At 43.1% G+C, this 19,208-nt stretch overlaps 1 protein-coding gene across 1 annotated transcript; it reads right to left on the reverse strand.

Moving 5' to 3' along the window:
- Positions 1–1,478: 1,478 nt before the first annotated feature.
- On the reverse strand, positions 1,479–18,787 carry rasgrp4 (RAS guanyl releasing protein 4). The gene is made up of 17 exons (XM_030765220.1): positions 18,708–18,787; positions 11,525–11,697; positions 10,497–10,602; positions 10,050–10,112; positions 9,761–9,892; positions 9,187–9,328; positions 8,674–8,847; positions 7,614–7,730; positions 5,116–5,391; positions 4,661–4,741; positions 3,798–3,902; positions 3,524–3,633; positions 3,156–3,306; positions 2,838–2,874; positions 2,420–2,557; positions 1,899–2,089; positions 1,479–1,589 (listed from the first exon to the last, which is right to left on the reverse strand). The coding sequence occupies exons 1-17, from the start codon at positions 18,785–18,787 to the stop codon at positions 1,479–1,481; spliced, it is 2,187 nt and encodes a 728-aa protein (XP_030621080.1).
- Positions 18,788–19,208: the final 421 nt, after the last annotated feature.

A 19,208-nucleotide genomic window follows, 5' to 3' on the forward strand; every position in this document is an offset into this window, starting at 1 on the left:
CTTTAAGGGTACAGATTGTGTCACATCCTAAAGAACAACCTGAAGACACTGATACCAGCTTTGCCTATGTTTAGAGAATCAAATGTATTAGCGTTTGTCTGATTCTGTGTAAGAGATTTGTGAAGGTGTTAAACATCCTGTTTGAGCCACAATAGGAATGCCAACAGCTGTCTTTCGTTTTGCTACATTGTTCACTTTACAAATGTTTTGATTTTTCTGTTCAGTCTTGGCTGAGTTGTTTGCGTTTTGAGAATAAACTCTTGAAAGTTGGAGAAAAATATTCCATAAAAGTGTTAACAAGACCACTGAGGCCATTTTGTTTCCCTTCAAAAGAGTCCCAAATATGTCGATCAACAACAACAACAACAACAGCAAATGATGATAATGACCAGCAAACATTGAACATTTAATGTAACCACAAATAAAATCAAAACACAAATAAAACATTCTCTATTGAAGAATAACACAGTCACATTGTCATAAAGCAGTGCTCTGACATGAAAAATACTGCCAACTTGACATTCCCCTCATAATAAATAGAAATCTACCATTTAGGTCTAGGATTTAGTAAGACAGACTTTCAAGTCTTTAAAGATCTGAGATAAAATGTTAGACCTATTGAGAAACTAAAAAACGTGTAGGTTTACAGTGCCCACACACACTAGTCTACTTTTTTACTCCAGAGTACTCTGTATTTTCTTTTCTTCTTACTTCAAGTGAGAAGTTGATTGTATAAGGCGTTGTGATACAATGTTGTATTTCCCAGTTTTGTGGGAAGTGGTTCAGCACCAGAGGAGATGACCACCACACTGTTAGCATTCAGCCCAACAATTATACCATCCTGCAATACACAGCTAAAAACAACAACAACAAAACACAGAAGATTTTTAAAACAGTTCAGTACAAAATGATTGATGAGGAATTAAGGCAGACATACACACACACACGCAGACTTTTTTTTCCCACAGGTGAGTACAGCGCTGGCAGTAAGTACTGTGACGATGTCCTTTGTGTGGTCTCCAGAACTCTTACAGACTGACTGTTAGACTCCACAGGCTTTCACACACAGACACGATGAGTGGTGGAGAAGTCAGGTGGTCCAGATAACCCCCTGACCTCTGAAAGTGTAGTCCTTTTATGATACAGTTCGTGTGGCAGTGTATGGCTGTGTTCAGTAGCATTTCCTATGATAATAAATGAACTTCCATAAAGAATGGCTCTAGATTGCTTTGTTGCGACATCAGACCAATGTCCCTCTCTTCCTTGTCATTGTGTCCTCTCCAGTGTGTCTTTCAGCTGCCAGACAGGCAGGGAGATGAAGATCCTGGTTTCAACAACTGTTTAAAGTGTCTGTTTGTATGTTTGTTCCATATAGTAGCATACACTCAGGTTCACAGATCTGTGTGTGTGTGTGTGTATATGTGTGTGTTTGTGTGTGAGAGAGAAAGAGAGAGAGGGGAGTTTTGAAAGAGCCTCATTCAGTCTGGCTCTCTCCTCTTGTCTTTGTTCAGTTTTAGCTCCTCCAGTTTCTCTGAGAGAATGAACCCAGGAGCAGAGCTGGCCAAGAATCTGTCCGATACTGAGGCACTCTGGAGGAGAGAGACAAAGTACAGGTAATGATTTTAATGACCAACCCAACACTCAGGGTTCTAGGACACTGCCACATTTTAAATGTACCAATCACTTTCTACTTTCTTTGTGTACTTAAAGAATTCCTGCTTAAAGGTACAGTGTGTCTACTCTGAGGGTTATTCCAGGTCTTTCTTTGAGTGGTAAACACTATACAAACAACACTATTAACCCTGTAATGTTTGTTTCATTAGGAGAGGTTGGTATGATAACCTTAGATCTTCCTACATGTTGGTTACAGCTGCACAATCTATACTGAATGTGGGTACCTTCTGCAGAAGGGAGTGAGGCTTGTGATGTCCTCTCTGACTGGCCTCATCTGGACTCCACACCCCTGTGTCTGTCTGCGTGGACCAGTCTGACAGCACGGAGCCTTCTGCATCACTGTCGGGCGTGGTGTTTCCCTTGGAGACCTCTGAGCCGTTTCCGTGAGGAAAAACAAAAGTCTCCTCCTCAGAACCTGAGATGGTGATTTAAAAGACAAAATAAAGAACCACATTAACAAACGGTTTGGCACAGCACTGATCTTCCCCCAGACTATGTCGGACACAGCACAGACAGGCAAAGCTGAGGACTGGAAGAGGACAAACTGCAGATCTTCACAGTAGCCAGGTTTTATCCAGCTTTATGTAGAAGTTCAAAATGCTGTATGAGGCACTGACTTATTTCTGGCTTATGGTCAATGTGCATAGATTTACTGTTGCATTAACTGCCAGTCACTCATTCAGTCCTTTCTCTGTAAATGTATGATGTAAGCATGGTCACATGACCACGGCCCTGGTCAACTCACTCCAGCTGTTGCCCTTGGCGCGGAGGCCGGTCACTGGGCCAGGGGTGCAGGGACAGGAGCCCCCAGAGACTGTGAGCCTCTTTGGACACTCTGTCCCGACCTGGTCCTTACAGCTCTTATGACAGTTCACTCCACAATCTGTGTGTGTGTGTGTGTTTGTGAGAGAGAGAGAGAGAGAGAGAGAGAGAGAGAGAATTCAGTCATGTTTGGACAAGATCTTTGAAATATGATTTTAATAATAATAATAATAATAATAATAATAATAATAATAATAATAATAATAATAATAATAATAATAATTCTGTTCCCAGAAGTCTGAGAAAGATATTTGTGTTTTCAGACTCTTTATCTTTAAAAGTTGACTGCACTGTAGCAGTTTAAATTTGAGCGTAAACAATTGCCACCTTTGAAAACTTACCCTTGCAGTGATACCCTTGCTTTATAACACCCCACATCTGGATCAGGTGAACGACAGAGAAAAAGATAGAACAAAAAAGAACAGTCTGAATGATGCTGAGCAGACAAATGCAGAGACAGCAGTCTGCTTGCTCTCTATTCTGTGTCTGAAGAGAAAACTGTGACTGTTACTACAACCATCTCCTGTCTGGATGTCTCCTGTTATACCAGTTTGACATGCACAGGACGGAGATTATCCTGTCTGCACATACTGTATATGTTTACTGGTTACTGTATACTGTGTGTGTGTGTGTGTGTGTGTGTGTGTATGTACACTTACAAAGCCACCACAGCTGTCACAGAACGTGGGTTTCTTGTAGGTGGTCTCATGAAAGTTGTGCAGGTTGTGCAGGTTGAAGCCAAGCTTGGCACACACGGACATCCCTCTCATAAAGTAGGACGTGATCTCCTCCCGACTGATCTTCCCTTCCCTACAGGAAAGCCAGAGTTGCTTTGACTCACAAACACACTGTGGCTCTTGCATAGACACATGGGTTAGAGTGCTGATCTAAAGAGCCAACAATCAGTGTCATTTTTTAGAGCTTCATTGTCCTCAAGTGGCTTTGAGTACCTGACCATCATTTTGATCAAGTTGACGGATTAGCTGCTTTGGTCTTGCTGACTCACACTTATCACAGTCTTATTTACCTGTCACTCTCATGTGTGCAGAAGGAGAAAGGGAAATTGGCAGCTATTTTCTCAAAGTCCTCCAGTGAGATGTAGCCATCCATATTAAGGTCGTAGTTCTTCATGATAGACTGTAGGGGGCAACAAACACCAGTCAAGCTCTTTGGCGTATGGGCCGATTTGAGTAGATTTCCACTGCGCTGCAGCGGAGAGCACAGACAGTGTAGAGGAAGTGAAAGAGTGCAGACAGGAACTGGCTGACACAGTGTCATCTGAGGGCACGTTTCATACTCACATCCACCATCTGTTTGACGTGTTTGGAGATTGTAACAGGGTCCAGCCTAGGGGTGACCCCTGACCCCCACTCAGCCACCACAGGAGCCTTCACCGGAGCAACAGGCTGTGAGCAAAAAAGAAAGAGAGAGAGACAGGAGTCTTTTTAGTTTAAGTCAGGTGTGCAACCAAATCTAGTCCGTCCCCCACACAGTCAACCACAGAATGTAGGACCACACCAGTTAGTTTTATTCAAAATAAACAAATACACTTGAAAAATCTGCATGTAAAGGTGAGCTGACTTTTGCTGATACAGAAAGTTTTTTTTGTTGTCAACAGAAAGTAGAAAAAAAAACCTTCAGACGTAACAGCGATCAGAGTGACATAGATAATTATCACACGTCTCTCTCTCTCTCTCCCTCGCTCTCCGTTAGCGCTTTGGGTCGAGTCTTTTTTGTGGTTTCCTTTTGAAGTGTGCTTGCACAAAGATGAGTGATGTGCACCCTGTACCCACACTACACAAAGGGATACTCCCCATGTATAAACAGGTCACACTAGAGGCCAGATGAATGCAGCATGACATGTAACACAGGTTCATAGAACCACTCAATAAGGGACAATTAGCATCAAACCATAATTAAAAAACAAATTTGGATTGAACACACCTTTATGGTTATGTACATGTTTGATACTTGATAGTTATGCGTACTGCCTGCATGGCTAGACGTGTTGAGGAAGGTACAGCATGGGCTGTGCCTGAACATTTCATCTCTGTGAGACTTTACATCGAAAAATAAATAAATGTAAATTAACATCTGTGTGTGTATGTGTGTGTGAGAAAGAGAAAAACATCAAGCTCCTTTAGAAATGAGTTTAAGCAGTAACCTGGATCTTGGGGTTCTTGGGCTCCTTGGTGTAGGACAGCTCGTAGATCTGGTCCTCTGTGTAATACAGGTCTAGAGAGAGCTGCAGATAGAGGGGAGTGAGACAGAAACATGAGGGATCACACAGAATCTTTGGCAGAACCCCAGTCCCTCTCAGCGTCACAATAACTCAAAACAGGAATGTAGACCATTAGATAACAGAGGACAACAGTCAGAAGAAAGATTTCTAAAAATACCCATGAGCGGTTTGAAAATAGTACATCTCAATCCAGATCAATAGAACGGACACTCATGAGACCATGCGGGTAGCTGTTCACTGTTAGTGTACATACACTCCTGCATGGCACATTGCATTTTATAACAATAGCCATATGTATACTTAAACACACTCCAAACACTTCTCAGAAGAGTGATGCTCAGTTACAAAAGCAACACCCCCCTCCCCCACCCTCTAACCGTGAGCAGGTGGAGAAGGTCCTTGTTGGCTTCGAATGGGGGCTTGCATTTATGGATGGCCAGCAGGTCATTGATGTTGCTGTACAGGTGCTGCAGCTTCCCCAGGTTGATCTTATCGTCCTCCAGGTAGTTGGGCAGCGCCTCGTTTAGAGAGATCAGGTCTTTCAGGTGCACACCCAAAATGGGCACCTTAAAGCCCGTACACTCGCTGTACACGCGGCGGTAGTTAGTGTAGTTACTGTAGGAGGAGAGCAGCTCCGTCAGCTCACTCAGAGTCTGGGACGGAAGAGAAAACGAGGTTGGAATCAATGTTAGAAAGAGAGTTTCAAATGCCACTCATTTTCAGTCATCATTTTCATCTTATACACTGAGATACAGTGAAATCTATTCATGAAACTAAAGCAATTTACCACATTTATAGAGTGTGCTGTTTGAAGAAAAAAAAATTCCTTTCAGTCACTTTACGGTCGCATTTGTTTTATGTTTTATGATGTTACACTTGCACCTTTATCCCAATTCGATATGTCAGGTCTAAGTCACTGTCTAACGGCTTGTTCCAGGCGACAGGTTTGTTTATGACAAACAAGAAAAACAGAACTCAGTCTGTGGTTTGTGTGCAATACAATGACCTGCAGAGAAATGACGAGACGAGTTTCACTCTTAAAGTGCACATGTGTAACATGCTGAGTTGATCAGAACAAAAAGGTTAGCAGGACCCTGTCAAATCCAGAGATTAGATGACACAACTATCAAACAGAATTGGAAAAAAGAAGGACTCTTAAACTGTAAGGGCAGACGTCTCACTGAATGGATTCAGTGTGGGTAATTAAATGGAGTGCCATTATCACTAGGCAGAGCCAGATGTGTCACCACTCAGATGTACAAGCCATTGTCAGTGTTGGTCATGATGGTTTAGAGGCAGTGTCAGTGTTGGTCATGACGGTTTAGAGATGGTGTCAGTGGTGGTCATGACGGTTTAGAGGCAGTGTCAGTGGTGGTCATGACGGTTTAGAGGCAGTGTCAGTGTTGGTCATGATGGTTTAGAGATGGTGTCAGTGGTGGTCATGATGGTTTAGAGGCAGTGTCAGTGTTGGTCATGACGGTTTAGAGGCAGTGTCAGTGTTGGTCATGACGGTTTAGAGATGGTGTCAGTGGTGGTCATGATGGTTTAGAGGCAGTGTCAGTGTTGGTCATGACGGTTTAGAGATGGTGTCAGTGTTGGTCATGATGGTTTAGAGAGGGTGTCAGAGTTGGTCATGACGGTTTAGAGGCAGTGTCAGTGTTGGTCATGACGGTTTAGAGACGGTGTCAGTGTTGGTCATGACGGTTTAGAGGCAGTGTCAGTGTTGGTCATGACAGTTTAGAGATGGTGTCAGTGGTGGTCATGATGGTTTAGAGGCAGTGTCAGTGTTGGTCATGACGGTTTAGAGGCAGTGTCAGTGTTGGTCATGACGGTTTAGAGATGGTGTCAGTGGTGGTCATGATGGTTTAGAGGCAGTGTCAGTGTTGGTCATGACGGTTTAGAGGCAGTGTCAGTGTTGGTCATGACAGTTTAGAGGCAGTGTCAGTGTTGGTCATGACGGTTTAGAGATGGTGTCAGTGTTGGTCATGATGGTTTAGAGAGGGTGTCAGAGTTGGTAATGACGGTTTAGAGGCAGTGTCAGTGTTGGTCATGACGGTTTAGAGACGGTGTCAGTGTTGGTCATGACGGTTTAGAGGCAGTGTCAGTGTTGGTCATGACGGTTTAGAGATGGTGTCAGTGGTGGTCATGATGGTTTAGAGGCAGTGTCAGTGTTGGTCATGACGGTTTAGAGGCAGTGTCAGTGTTGGTCATGACGGTTTAGAGATGGTGTCAGTGGTGGTCATGATGGTTTAGAGGCAGTGTCAGTGTTGGTCATGACGGTTTAGAGGCAGTGTCAGTGGTGGTCATGACGGTTTAGAGATGGTGTCAGTGTTGGTCATGACGGTTTAGAGGCAGTGTCAGTGTTGGTCATGATGGTTTAGAGATGGTGTCAGTGTTGGTCATGACGGTTTAGAGGCAGTGTCAGTGGTGGTCATGACGGTGTAGAGACAGTGTCAGTGTTGGTCATGACGGTTTAGAGATGGTGTCAGTGTTGGTCATGACGGTTTAGAGGCAGTGTCAGTGTTGGTCATGATGGTTTAGAGGCAGTGTCAGTGTTGGTCATGATGGTTTAGAGATGGTGTCAGTGTTGGTCATGATGGTGTAAATTCAGTATTGGTATTTAAATATGTCATTGTAGTTTAGAAGTAGTGTCGGTATTTAGATCTAGAATTTTTGTTCATACTATGTCATTGTAATTTAGAAGTAGTGTTGGTGTTTAGATCTAGAATTTTTGTTCAGAGGCTGTATTGGCATTTAGACTTTTTAGCCGCAGTGACACTGTTTATGTTTAAGAGGAAAATGTAAATTTGGAAGGCGACTGATCTCTGAATTTGGTGGATGGGGCTGTATGTGTGGAGACTGGGGTTAGGCTGACCTTTGTGACGTCCGAGGAAAGCAGGCTGGCCGTGTCTTTGAGACGAGAGATGGAGCTGTGACACAGGCCCCCTATTACTGCCATCAGTGTATTGAAATTCTGCAGGGACCGCAGCTTCTGCACACAGCCAGAGAGAGAGAGAGAGAGAGAGAGAGAGAGAGAGAGAGAGAGAGAGAGAGAGAGAGAGAGAGAGGGAGAGAGAGAGAGAGAGAGAGAGGGAGAGAGAGAGAGAGAGAGAGAGAGAGAGAGAGGGAGAGAGAGAGAGAGAAATGAGAAAAGAGGTCAGGAATGAGGTAGTACTGCTTCAGACCTTCTGTGTCAATCAGCTGGACTGGCCATGATGCTGTGTCAATCAGCTGAGCTGGCCATGATGCTGTGAGCCTTGCGGTACTAACCAGAACGCAACATGTGTCTGTTTCCTGTAGCACAGTATGTGAAATATTACGACATCTTTATGCAACAGTCACCCCGGATCATTTCCTAACACAGGAACATTGCTTTCAATGGTGAGGGTGTGTGTGTTACAATTAGTGCTCACACCATCTGGGATATCACCTCACTTCCTCTGAATTTACTCAACCACAAAAGGGTTGCGTGTGTGTGTGTGTACATATTGGGGAGAGGCCCGAGTAAGTATAACAGGACAGTGTGTACAACCAGCATTGACGTTTCTGTCTGAGAGCTGAGTACAGCAGTTAGACCCAGCAGCCTGAGGGGATGCACATAATTCTGACTGTGTGTTACCCTCAGATGCATGAGTGTATCAGTCATGACCGTAATTACATATTGACAGTCTATCTTGATGCAGTCTGAACTGATAAGACATTTTCATGATGACTCAAAAAAAAAAAAAAACCTGGCTAAAACATTGAAAAAAATGAATAAAACATCATTTTAGGTACAATAAGAATGTGTCTTTTTCTGTGTTCTGGTGTTCCTGTGTATTAGTAATAATTCTTTCTGCTTACTTAATCATGTGTAAGGGTGTATCTATGTGTAGACTCTGGGTCTTTATCCCCTGCTGTAGTATGGTGTAGAGCAGCGTCTTAGGGCCAGTCACCTGTGCCACGTGGATGAACTTGGTGAAGACCTCTGCTCTCTGCTGCGCTGTGTGTCTGCTCAGGATCATTAGCTGCACCCACTGAGACACTCCGTTACACAGCATAACTGAGCGCTCCAGTGCAGGGTTCCCTCGCACTGAACCATGAACCACATAACTGCGGTAGTCCAAGAACTAACCAATCAGAGACAGCCACAGAGACAGACACTTGTTACTGTCACAAATTCTCAACATCATTAACCAATCATGACTTCCCCTAACTTATCCGACCACTTGGATTATCTGATTGAGAGCTGTCCCATCCCAGGGTCACTGAATTCAAACGTAATTTAAATGAACTACAAATTAAGCAAACCATGCAGCCATTCTCATCCCAATCCAATCAAACATGGTCATCCACTTATTAATCAAATCGACATATATGCTTTACTCGTCAGTCAAAAAGTGGCAAAGGACCTCTAAAACACTTTCAGGCCGCAGACATGTGACCAGGTTCAGGTTAAGTTGTCTTACAGAGACGCTGCAGAAGTTTTTAAACTCCAGGTAGCTGAGGTGTTCGGCCATTTCGTCTGGTTCCATGTGGTCAAACAGCAGGGAGACCTTCCTCTTCTTTACTGAGGGTGAAGGTGTTTGGGAAATATTCACAGGGGGGTTTCTGTCAGTAAATGAGAACAACAGAGTCAGTCAACAGAAGAGACCTTAGTCTGATCCTTTGGTATCAGCTCTTGGATTCCAGAATGCAGTACCCTGAATTTCCATTTCCATGGACACAAAAGTACGTTTTGTGGAATCACACAGTGAATTCTTAAACATTATAATCTCTTAAACACATGTCAAATATTTTAAGTGTTTCTCATTATCTGTGCAAAATATACTATGTTGGTCTGTGGTGACCGGTTACAAGATCCAAAAGAGCTGATCATGGCAAAGCTGGAAATAATACAATGCAGAGAATCTTTGGTGGTCTTCACCATCCCTCCAGCACCTCTGAGTCTCCATCATAATCCACAGATATTCAGTAAAAATGAACAGTCACAACTCAGACCATAAACCAGACAGTGTCTGCATACACAGTGCTGTTACTCACAAGTAGGAATGGTCAATGAGCTGGCTGTGCGGATCTTTCCCATCCACCTGCACCAGAGCCCACAGGTCACCCATCACCTCCTCCAACAGTGGGTCAGCTTCAAACACAGCTGGGAACTGGCTTATCCACAGCCTGCGAGACAAGCAGCAGAGCCCTTACGGAACATCTTCGTCATAACACAGGCACATTTTGTCTGAAAATAGTGGATGACCTCATCACGTCGCATCACAGTCACACACACACACTTACACACGCTAACACACACACACTTACACACACACATACAAACCTGATAAAGTGGCAGATCTGGGGTCGCTTCTGTGCTCGCTTCTCCACTGGGCAGTCCTTATAGGTGAAAACCAGTCAAGGACAAACCATCCAATAACCCGGCACAAACAAATACTCACACACACACACACACACACACACACACACACACACACACTCTTAATGGAAAATCACTGCATATAGTCAAAACAAACCGAACAAGGCAACTCTTGTTTCATTGTTGTGGGGATTAAGAGTCATGTGACAGTGTGTGCTGTGGTGGCTAGTCCCTGGAGTATTGGAAGTGATAAACCTTGACCTGAGAGAAAAAGGCTGTGTGTGGATCAGTTTGACCTCTCAGCCCCTGTTTGTAAGGTTTCAGGATTCTGATTCAAGATCTACCCTGAGATGTGGTTTCTGTGTGGTGTGGAGTGTTGAACAGTGTATCCAGCGATGCAGTGAAGGATATAGAGAAAGTAACTTGTGTGCGAAGGTGTGAGACGAGACAACCCAGTTATGCATCATCAGAGTCATGTGGACCAGCTGAGAGCCCCTGGTCAACTTCCCCTCCATGTCTGCAAATGAAAACATCCAAACAACACAGAGAAGAAATGAGAGAGAGAGAGTGTGTGTGTGAGAGAGAGAGAGAGAGAGAGAGAGAGAGACATAGAGAGAGAGAACACACAATCAAACTTTGTCTCATTAGACAGAGAAGCCGGACAGAGAAACACAGAGACAAAGACATTCCCGGGATTTGTAAACCAATGAATGCGGAGATTACTTACTCTCCCTCTCTTTTCTCTCATTCAAAATTCTTCTCCTCTCATCTACTGCTTACGTGAGCTTACATAATCTGCCTGGCACAAGGGGACTGGGAACAGGGGCAGCGCACAGGAGGCCCTGACCAGGGATGGGGCCAAACATGAATCGGGGAGGGAGGCATTTTATCACACTGGAGTCAACGGACACCATGAAAGGCATTGTTCTACAGGCTTTGCATTGTTGAATGATTCAGAGAGAACCACTGGTGTGAGTTGCCAGGATGACTTAAGGTTCTCTTTAGACTGAACTTTTTCCAGATAACTCTCTCCAGCTGTCTATCATGAGATCTACCACCCTGGAGCACTTTCTTCCGAGTCTAACCTTCCTGATTCAGCTTATCAGCATCTAAAAACATTACTGAATGTAGGCCCCATGTGAGTAAGATTAGATTTAAAACAAAATCCTGAATGAGAAGTAAGGCTGGGTGTTCATGACTGAAGCTAAGCCTTAAGTGACCCTGATTAAACCAATAGTCCTGTAACAGACCTAATAGTGAACCCTTAGACCAGCAGACTTGCTTCCTCCTGGCATATACAACAACATATTAAAATACCTTAATAAAGCACTACAAGGATTCAGATGACTGCCTCAACATTTACCAACAGGACCGAGCTTTGTAGATGAAGTGACTTTTAACGGTTAAATAGATAGGTTAATGTTAAAGTGCGAACTGACCGAAGCATTGCAGGCATCGCTGGATGAGGTCGTCCAGGTTGGCGGCACGGATGAAGGAGGAAGCCGGGGAAGCCTGTGGGTTCTGGAGGGCACGACTTATCTCCTGAGGACTGGGACAGGTCATCCTCCTGTGTATTGCACGCTTCTTATCTCTCCTGCTGTCCTGTCTCTTACTGAGAGAGAGAGAGAGAGAAAGAAAGAGAGAGAGAGAGAGAGAGAGAATAACACAGAAGGAAAACGTGATTCAGACTCTTTATATCTGAAGAAATCTAAGCACGTTCAGGTTAAAACATCATCAGCTCCAGATTCTGAAAAGAGGCAAATTAACAATATTTAATATATGGCGGGACATGGTTAGCTAGTTAGGGGGGGGTGGGTGGTCAGTAAGGGACACTGATGGCTTAAAAGTGTATATTCCAGTTTACCATGTCCCTGTTTATAAGCCCAGGGCTAAAGCCAGGAGAAATCTGGCCCTTAGAGAGTCACAAAGTACTCAGTGCTATGCAGGGAACAGAGAGAGGGCTCAGGACAGCTCCCTTCTGACACATACTGTACATATTTTTGCTTCTGACCCAACAGTAACAAAATTTAATTATTAGCAGTCTGCTGATTATTTTGCTGTTGATTCAGGCTTGGTGAAAAAAGTGCTCTTCTGGGGCTGTCCATGCTAAGATAAGCACACATCAAGAGGGACAGTGGCCAGGCACGTTGACTCTTCTTCAAACAAAACTAAAAGGCATAACTTCGGAGTGATGTGACATTAGCATGATCAGCACACACAAAGCGCTAAGTCTTGGACACAGCTGTTAAAAAAAAGAAAGCTTCTGTTGGGCGTACATATATTTGGGTGAAAACACTCAGTTCTTTGGTGGGAGAGGACCGTGGTGGAACTTCAGTAGACCACTGCTGCTCTACAAAAGTAACTGAAAAGAATGTGGTTGGTGGTCACTGGTTTATATACGTCACCCTAATTCTGTATCAACGTAAACATATATGTGTGTAGAAATATGTGGACATTATTTAGAAAGGAAATTACCCTGAGGAATTCCTAGTAATACAATGAGGCAGTGATGGGGACAAGACCACCTATATCGAGTCAAGGCCAAGATCTTAAAGCGTCAAGTCTATGTCAAGACCAAGACTTTGGGATCTTGGGGCAGTCAAGACCAAATCAAGACCAAGTCTTTGGAGGAGGTGAGACCGAGTCAAGACTTTAATATTTAAAAGTGAAATTTCTGTAAGGGAGATTAGGGCTTGTTGGTTATAGGGGCAGGTTGGCACACTCTACATCTCCAGCTCCCTACAGGGAGTTGAGACAAAAATGTAACATAAAATGTCTACCCTCTTCATATGGACCAGTGATGGGCACGAGACCAGCTATGTCAAGTCCGAGTCAAGATGGAGTAGAATTGCTTTCAGTTCTGAGACCGAGTAAGTAAAAGGTGGTCTCAAGACCAAGACCGGACTTGAGTACTACAACACTACAATGATGAATATATACCACACTGCCAGATGTTATCAGGTAATAGGTAATTATGGAAAATAAAATTTGGTCCAGTTCTTTAGCCTGATTCTTTATTTCAGCGTTGAAACATATATATATGTGTAATGTTTAGTAATAAAAGCCAAAAGTTATAGGGATATAAATAGTTCAAAATAATGGCTCCTTATTTGGAAAAAAAACAAACAACAACACCAACAAAAAAAACAAGCGTTACTCTTAATTTGGCCTTAAAATTTGTTTTCTGTATCATGAACAATTTTTTCTTTCCAATTTTTGACGAATAGCTCAATGTACTCACACCAAAATGTTAATAAAAATGAGGACCTTTTGCATTTGCGTTAATTTATAATACTGCATGTTTTATTTTTTATTACTGTTGGATTCCCGCGCAGTTTTCTCTTCAGCCCATGCACTCACAGTTCCTGCCTTGTGATGCGTGCTGCCTGCTCACGCTAAGGCTGACGCTGTGTAGAGCCCCGAATTGTGCAATTGCTGGAGGAAGGCAGATAGATGATGTATTGCTTTTTCTGCTTTGTAGGTTTTGTGGTTTTGACGATGGGAGGCATCAGACAGACTGTCATATGATGCTTCGCTGCTGATTTGATGACTGTGGTACAATAGTGAAATACAGACTGGCTATAATTGTCAAGACTGGTCGCTATGGTAACTGCTATTTACGATGTGTTGTTTTTTCCCCCGATAAAACATGGGTCATGTTACAAGAAGTAAGATTAACTACCTCACTAGGATAACTTGAATACACAGGCTGTCAAAAACCAGGATTACCTAATGTTTAGGAAGTTTGGGAATATTGCTGTCGTGGAATGAAATTTTAAACTCTGTCAGCAGAGGTTAGGTATGTGAGTGAGTCATCTCACTTTGTGAATTTCCACTCTGATCAAATTATGATCATCGATGACCTCACGGGGCATGTGACAGCTGAACAGCAAACACCCCCAGAGATAAAATAGCAGATCTTAGCACAGGGGGCTTGAGGTACTCTGACTGATTAATCCTTCTGTTCTGGTGTGATGTGTCTGAGAGAACTGGTCTTGAGATGCTCTCGAGGAGATGGAGGATAGCATGCCAGTAGTGTGTTCAATGAGGATGGAGGAGAAGATTGTGCTGATGTGCAATGTTACTGAAAGATACAGGGGCCTCTACTGCACTGAACAATCTGATAAATGTGGCTTTTTCTCTGAACCTCTGCTTTCTGCTCTCACAATTACTCTGTGTGCATATATGTGTGTGTGTGTGTGTGTGTGTGTGTGTGTGTGTGAGAGAGAGAGAGAGATATCAGCAAAGATGTGTGTGTGTGTGTGTGTGTGTGTGTGTGTGTGTGTGTGTGTGTGTGTGTCTGTGTGTGCATGCGCGTGTGTGATATCAGTAAAGATGTGTGTGTGTCAGTGTGTGTGTATGTCTGTGTGATATCAGCAAAGATGTGTGTGTGTGTGTGTGTGTGTGTGTGTGAGAGAGAGTGTATGTGTGTGTTCCCTTGTACCAGTATTTCATGTGTGTGTTTATGTTTTGATTTATTTATATGGTCCTTTGTATTATCTGTTGATATCTGCTCATGTTTTGGACATGGCATTGCACTGTTTGTTGTTTCTGCTCATGTGCCATTACCTGTGTGATGTAGGCCCAACACAAAGGTTTTTTTCTTTCTAGATATGTGTGTATGTGTGTGCATACGTGTGTGTGTGTGTTCCAACTGAATGTCACTGTTTGCTCTTATCAGATGACAGACATGGTCAAACATAGTCAGATAAGACCAAAGATCTCTCTCTCTCTCTCTCTCTCTCTCTCTCTCTCTCTCTCTCTCTCTCTCTCTCTGTCTCTCTGTCTCCCTGTAGTAAAACCAGTAAGACTGCAGATTTGCCTATATGTGCATATACACAGACACATATCATAGGCGATTCTGTTATGACATTTAGCGTGCAGATGCATGTTTTTCTGAAAGTTATAGCCATGATTAAAGTGTGGTGTGACCCCATGGCTGAAGTGAGCACGCGAACAGGAAGCTTGTTGTCACTTCAGAGAAGTGGTGAGAAGTTCTTAGAATGACCAAACCCCTTTCTCTTTCTGCCTTTCCCTTCCTCTGCTCTTTGCTACTGCTCCAATGTGTTTATTTTCAATTCTCTCTCAGAGACTGAATAGTCCCGCGCACTCTCACATCCTCCTAAAGCAGAGTTATGAAGGTACACACACACACACACACACACACACAAATTCTGCCACCCACTCATATCAGCCTGTGCCCTCTGTGGTGAGCTAACCATTGAGTGTTAATAATAAGTTGGCCTTGCTGTCAGTCTCTCTTGTTTTACTGTGTGTGGTCGAAGCCCAGGCCTACCCAGCACTCAGCCCTCAGTCACTTCTCCAGCCATGCAACTTCACCTTCCATCCTCACCTCATTACACCTCCTCCTATGGGCCCAAAATAAAGGACAGTACACACACACACACACACACACACAAACACAAGTGCACACACAGTCCCATATTTTCTCAGCAGTCCAGTTTGTTTTCCCTGAATCTGTATTCACTGAAGCTAGCTGCACACAGTTAAATTCCTCACTCACTGCTGTATGCTCACATGCAATTGATCAGCATCTCTGTCTCTGTCTCTGTCTCTGTCTCCTCTCTGCGATTCTTCCACTCTCCTTTCCTCTTTATTTATGCAGGTTAGAGAGATTACATAGATGTGAGCATGAAGTGGTCACCCTGCAGACAATACAGATGAACAGACAACTCTGGTCCAGACAAAAGGTTTTTTTTTTTTTAATCTCATATCACTTTTTGTGTAACACTAACTCCATTAGGCACAATATCAATGACCTGAATATCAGAGGGAGCCTGACATTGTAAATTGAAATGAAATTATTGCATTCATTTATCAGCAGTGCATAGTAGAGTGTCCACCTTCGCTCTCTCTGGCTGAGTGTACTTTTCAAGCATATTACCTTAAAAGGAATCCTCTCACTCGGAGCCTAACAATACAACATCCAGTTTTTAAAATTCATTTTCAAGCCACAGGACATGTCTTGACAAAAATTTCCACAGTTACAAAAAGTTGACAACAGCGGACTTGACTCTGATGCAAATTCCACCTCATTCCTAATTTGCATCATCTTGCCTCATTTCCTATAACAATATGTGTTGGCACCCATTATCCCAAACGGGCATGTGACAACAGGTAGTACAGTAACAAACAGGAAGAAATGCCAGAGTCACACCTGTATCTAGCATGTAAATGATAGATGGCTGATTCCTTGTTCCCAAGAACTAACTTTTATTTTTATTTTTATCGCTGTCACGCCAGGGCATTTGACATAATAGTGCTCTACACGGGCATGCAGAGAGGTGTGTTCATTGGAATATCCAGTGTTATTAAATGTTATAAAACTATAATGATATGAATGTTCTGTTAGACATGTTTATCTTACATCTATTGCACTCTCTCTCTGTCCCTCTCTCTCTCTTTCTCTCTCTCTGTCCCTCTCTCACTCTGTTGCTTCACTTTCTCTTCCTCTCCTCCTGCACCCTGGCTCTATTCATGTCATTCAGAAAACAACTTCTCCTTTTTGCTTTGGAAATCCCCCCTTGCTCCCCTTCCATTCCTCTCCACAGTACCCTGTATTTTACTCCCAGTTCCTGACTGGAGCGCCAGTCTCCCACCCCCCTTCCTTGCTCTGTTCCTCCCTCATTTGCTCTCTCACACACATACCCCCTTCCCCCCAACACACACACACACACAATCAGGGGCATGCAAATTCCTCCCTTTCTCTCGTTAATTGATTAATTGATGCCAGAATCATTTGAAGGGCATGTTTGTATCTTTTACTTTCTCTCTCTTTCTCTTTTTTTCCTCTTTCTTTCTCTCTCTTTCTCTATTTTCCTCTTTCTTTCTCTCTCTCCCTCTTGAGGCCCATGGTACAGTCCGTCATGTGTCACCTGAAATAGCCTCTGAAGTGATTAACTCCTGCTGTTTGCATGGACTCAGATCCTTAGGAGAATTTCCAACACACGAGAACTTTGTTAAAGAACATCACTAAGTTGTGTTCGTAAGCATTGACTATCAAGTTCATTTGGACAAAATCTCACTGCTTACTCCTCACAAATGTGTCCAGTTCAAACCTGTGACCAACCTGTGCCTCACGGACTGAAATCATAATTTGACTTTCTACCAGGTCATTAGGCGTTGTATTTCAGTGCTGTCAGTCCACCTTAAGAAGCTTATGTTTGATAACATCACCCTACACCATCTGAACACCCACAGAACAGATCATTTCCAAGCAATCTGATAAAACAAGATTACATGCACAACAGAGAGAGAGAGAGAGAGAGAGAGAGAGAGAGAGAGAGAGAGAGAGAATGTGCCAAAAACATACTTAAAACTATGTCCATCATCTTAATTCTGTGATTGTTGTCTCAAAAATATGCTCGTCAGACTCTGTCGTGCAGAGAAGATAACAGATACATCTTTCAAAAATAATGCAATGTAATCTGTTATCCAGAAGTTTAAGGATTTGCTTGATTTTGAATATAGTTCCCTCTGCATCATGTGTTTATTTCCCAAATGCGTTCTTATGACTGAAAGGCATTCTGATTAATACAATCACACTTATTATGCAGTCATCCACTCCACCAACTCTACAGTGCACAGAATGAACTAGTTTGGTCTGTCATCTATACAAGACCAGGTTACAGAACACGTGACAATTCAGTAACTCACTAGCTTAAAGAGATGACAGATTAATCAACTGAACAAAGGATTCCATTGTGAATTGAATCAATCTAAGTGGTTGTCACAAGTGGGACAATTAGAGAGTTTACTTAAGCTTTAGCAATACGAATACTGATGACAGGTTATCTCTCATTTTTGTGACCTGCACTTATGAACACATAAACAACTTAATGACTTCATAACCTTTCTGGTTTGACTATGTCTTTGAATAATGCAAAGTGGTCCGGTCACCTTGTCATACACTATGTACAGTAAACATTCACACATACACATACACACACACACACACACACACACACAGAGAAACGCACATACACACAAGCACTGCTGTCTACAATACGTCAAACACACATGAGATTTAGGTCAAAGGCTTCTCCTTTTTTTTTAAATGAAATCCCCTTTTTGTGATCAAAGGCAACAGTGATGCTAACAGTCTAGGGAGGTAGAGGGAGAGGCATATATCTGAAAGTACACCACCCTAGCACAGCAATTAAGTGTCAGACACACAAAACAAAAAACCCTCTAAAAAAATTCAGATCTGCTGTTTGCCCTGCAGGACCGTGAGCTTGTATGTGTACAATCAAGCAGAATTGCCTTTTACTGTAGTTTGCATGAGTGAGTCATTTGTCACTACAGTAAGCCTATGTTTGCTGAGAAGGGAAGCCAAAACACTGTGTTCTGGAGAAACTAAACAGAAACCACAGAGCTGTCACATAACCACAACCATTGTGTCGTTACAAACTACAAAAAACATCAGAACATACATAAAATGCACAAAATCTCACAGGCTTGCGTTCACCAGTGGCACTGAACCGAAAAAAAACTGAAAAAGGTAAATACATTAGAGTGAGTAAAGTAGCGGTGGAGGCACAGAGTGCAGAAGGGAAGAGGAAGGGAAGACGTGCTGAGATATGGGGACAGTCAAAACAGTACCCTTTGGTGTCTTTCCGAATCATAGTGAGACTCCTCTCCTCACGAGTCCTCCGCTGGCTGGTGGGGTCCCTCAGGGGCATCTGTATGTGTGTGTGTGTCTGTCTGTATGTCCTCTACGAGTCCATGGGTTTTCCTGCAGTCTCACTCCTCCACAGTGTGTGCGTGCATGTGTCTGTCTGCCCCACAACAGAGGGCTTCGTACTGCTGCGCCTGGTTGATTGTGAGGTGTCACCAACAGCAAAGCTGAAAGTCTCAAAAAAAAAAAAGAAAAAAAGAAAACCACAGCTGTCACTTGAGTGTCTCTTCTTTTCTCTTCTCTTTTCTCTCTCCCCTTTCCACCTGCAGTCCACAGAGCCAAAACAAAAAAAAATGGAGCAGAGGAAAGGAATCCCACCCAATGAACTGATGTAGTAAATTAGAGCCTGAAGAAATGTTCAAGAGAAAAAATGACAGATCAAACTACGAATCTTCAGAGCAAATGCAGCCCAGCATCGAATCAAA

Source organism: Chanos chanos, chromosome 2, assembly GCF_902362185.1.
Source record: "Chanos chanos chromosome 2, fChaCha1.1, whole genome shotgun sequence".
NCBI lineage: Eukaryota > Metazoa > Chordata > Actinopteri > Gonorynchiformes > Chanidae > Chanos > Chanos chanos.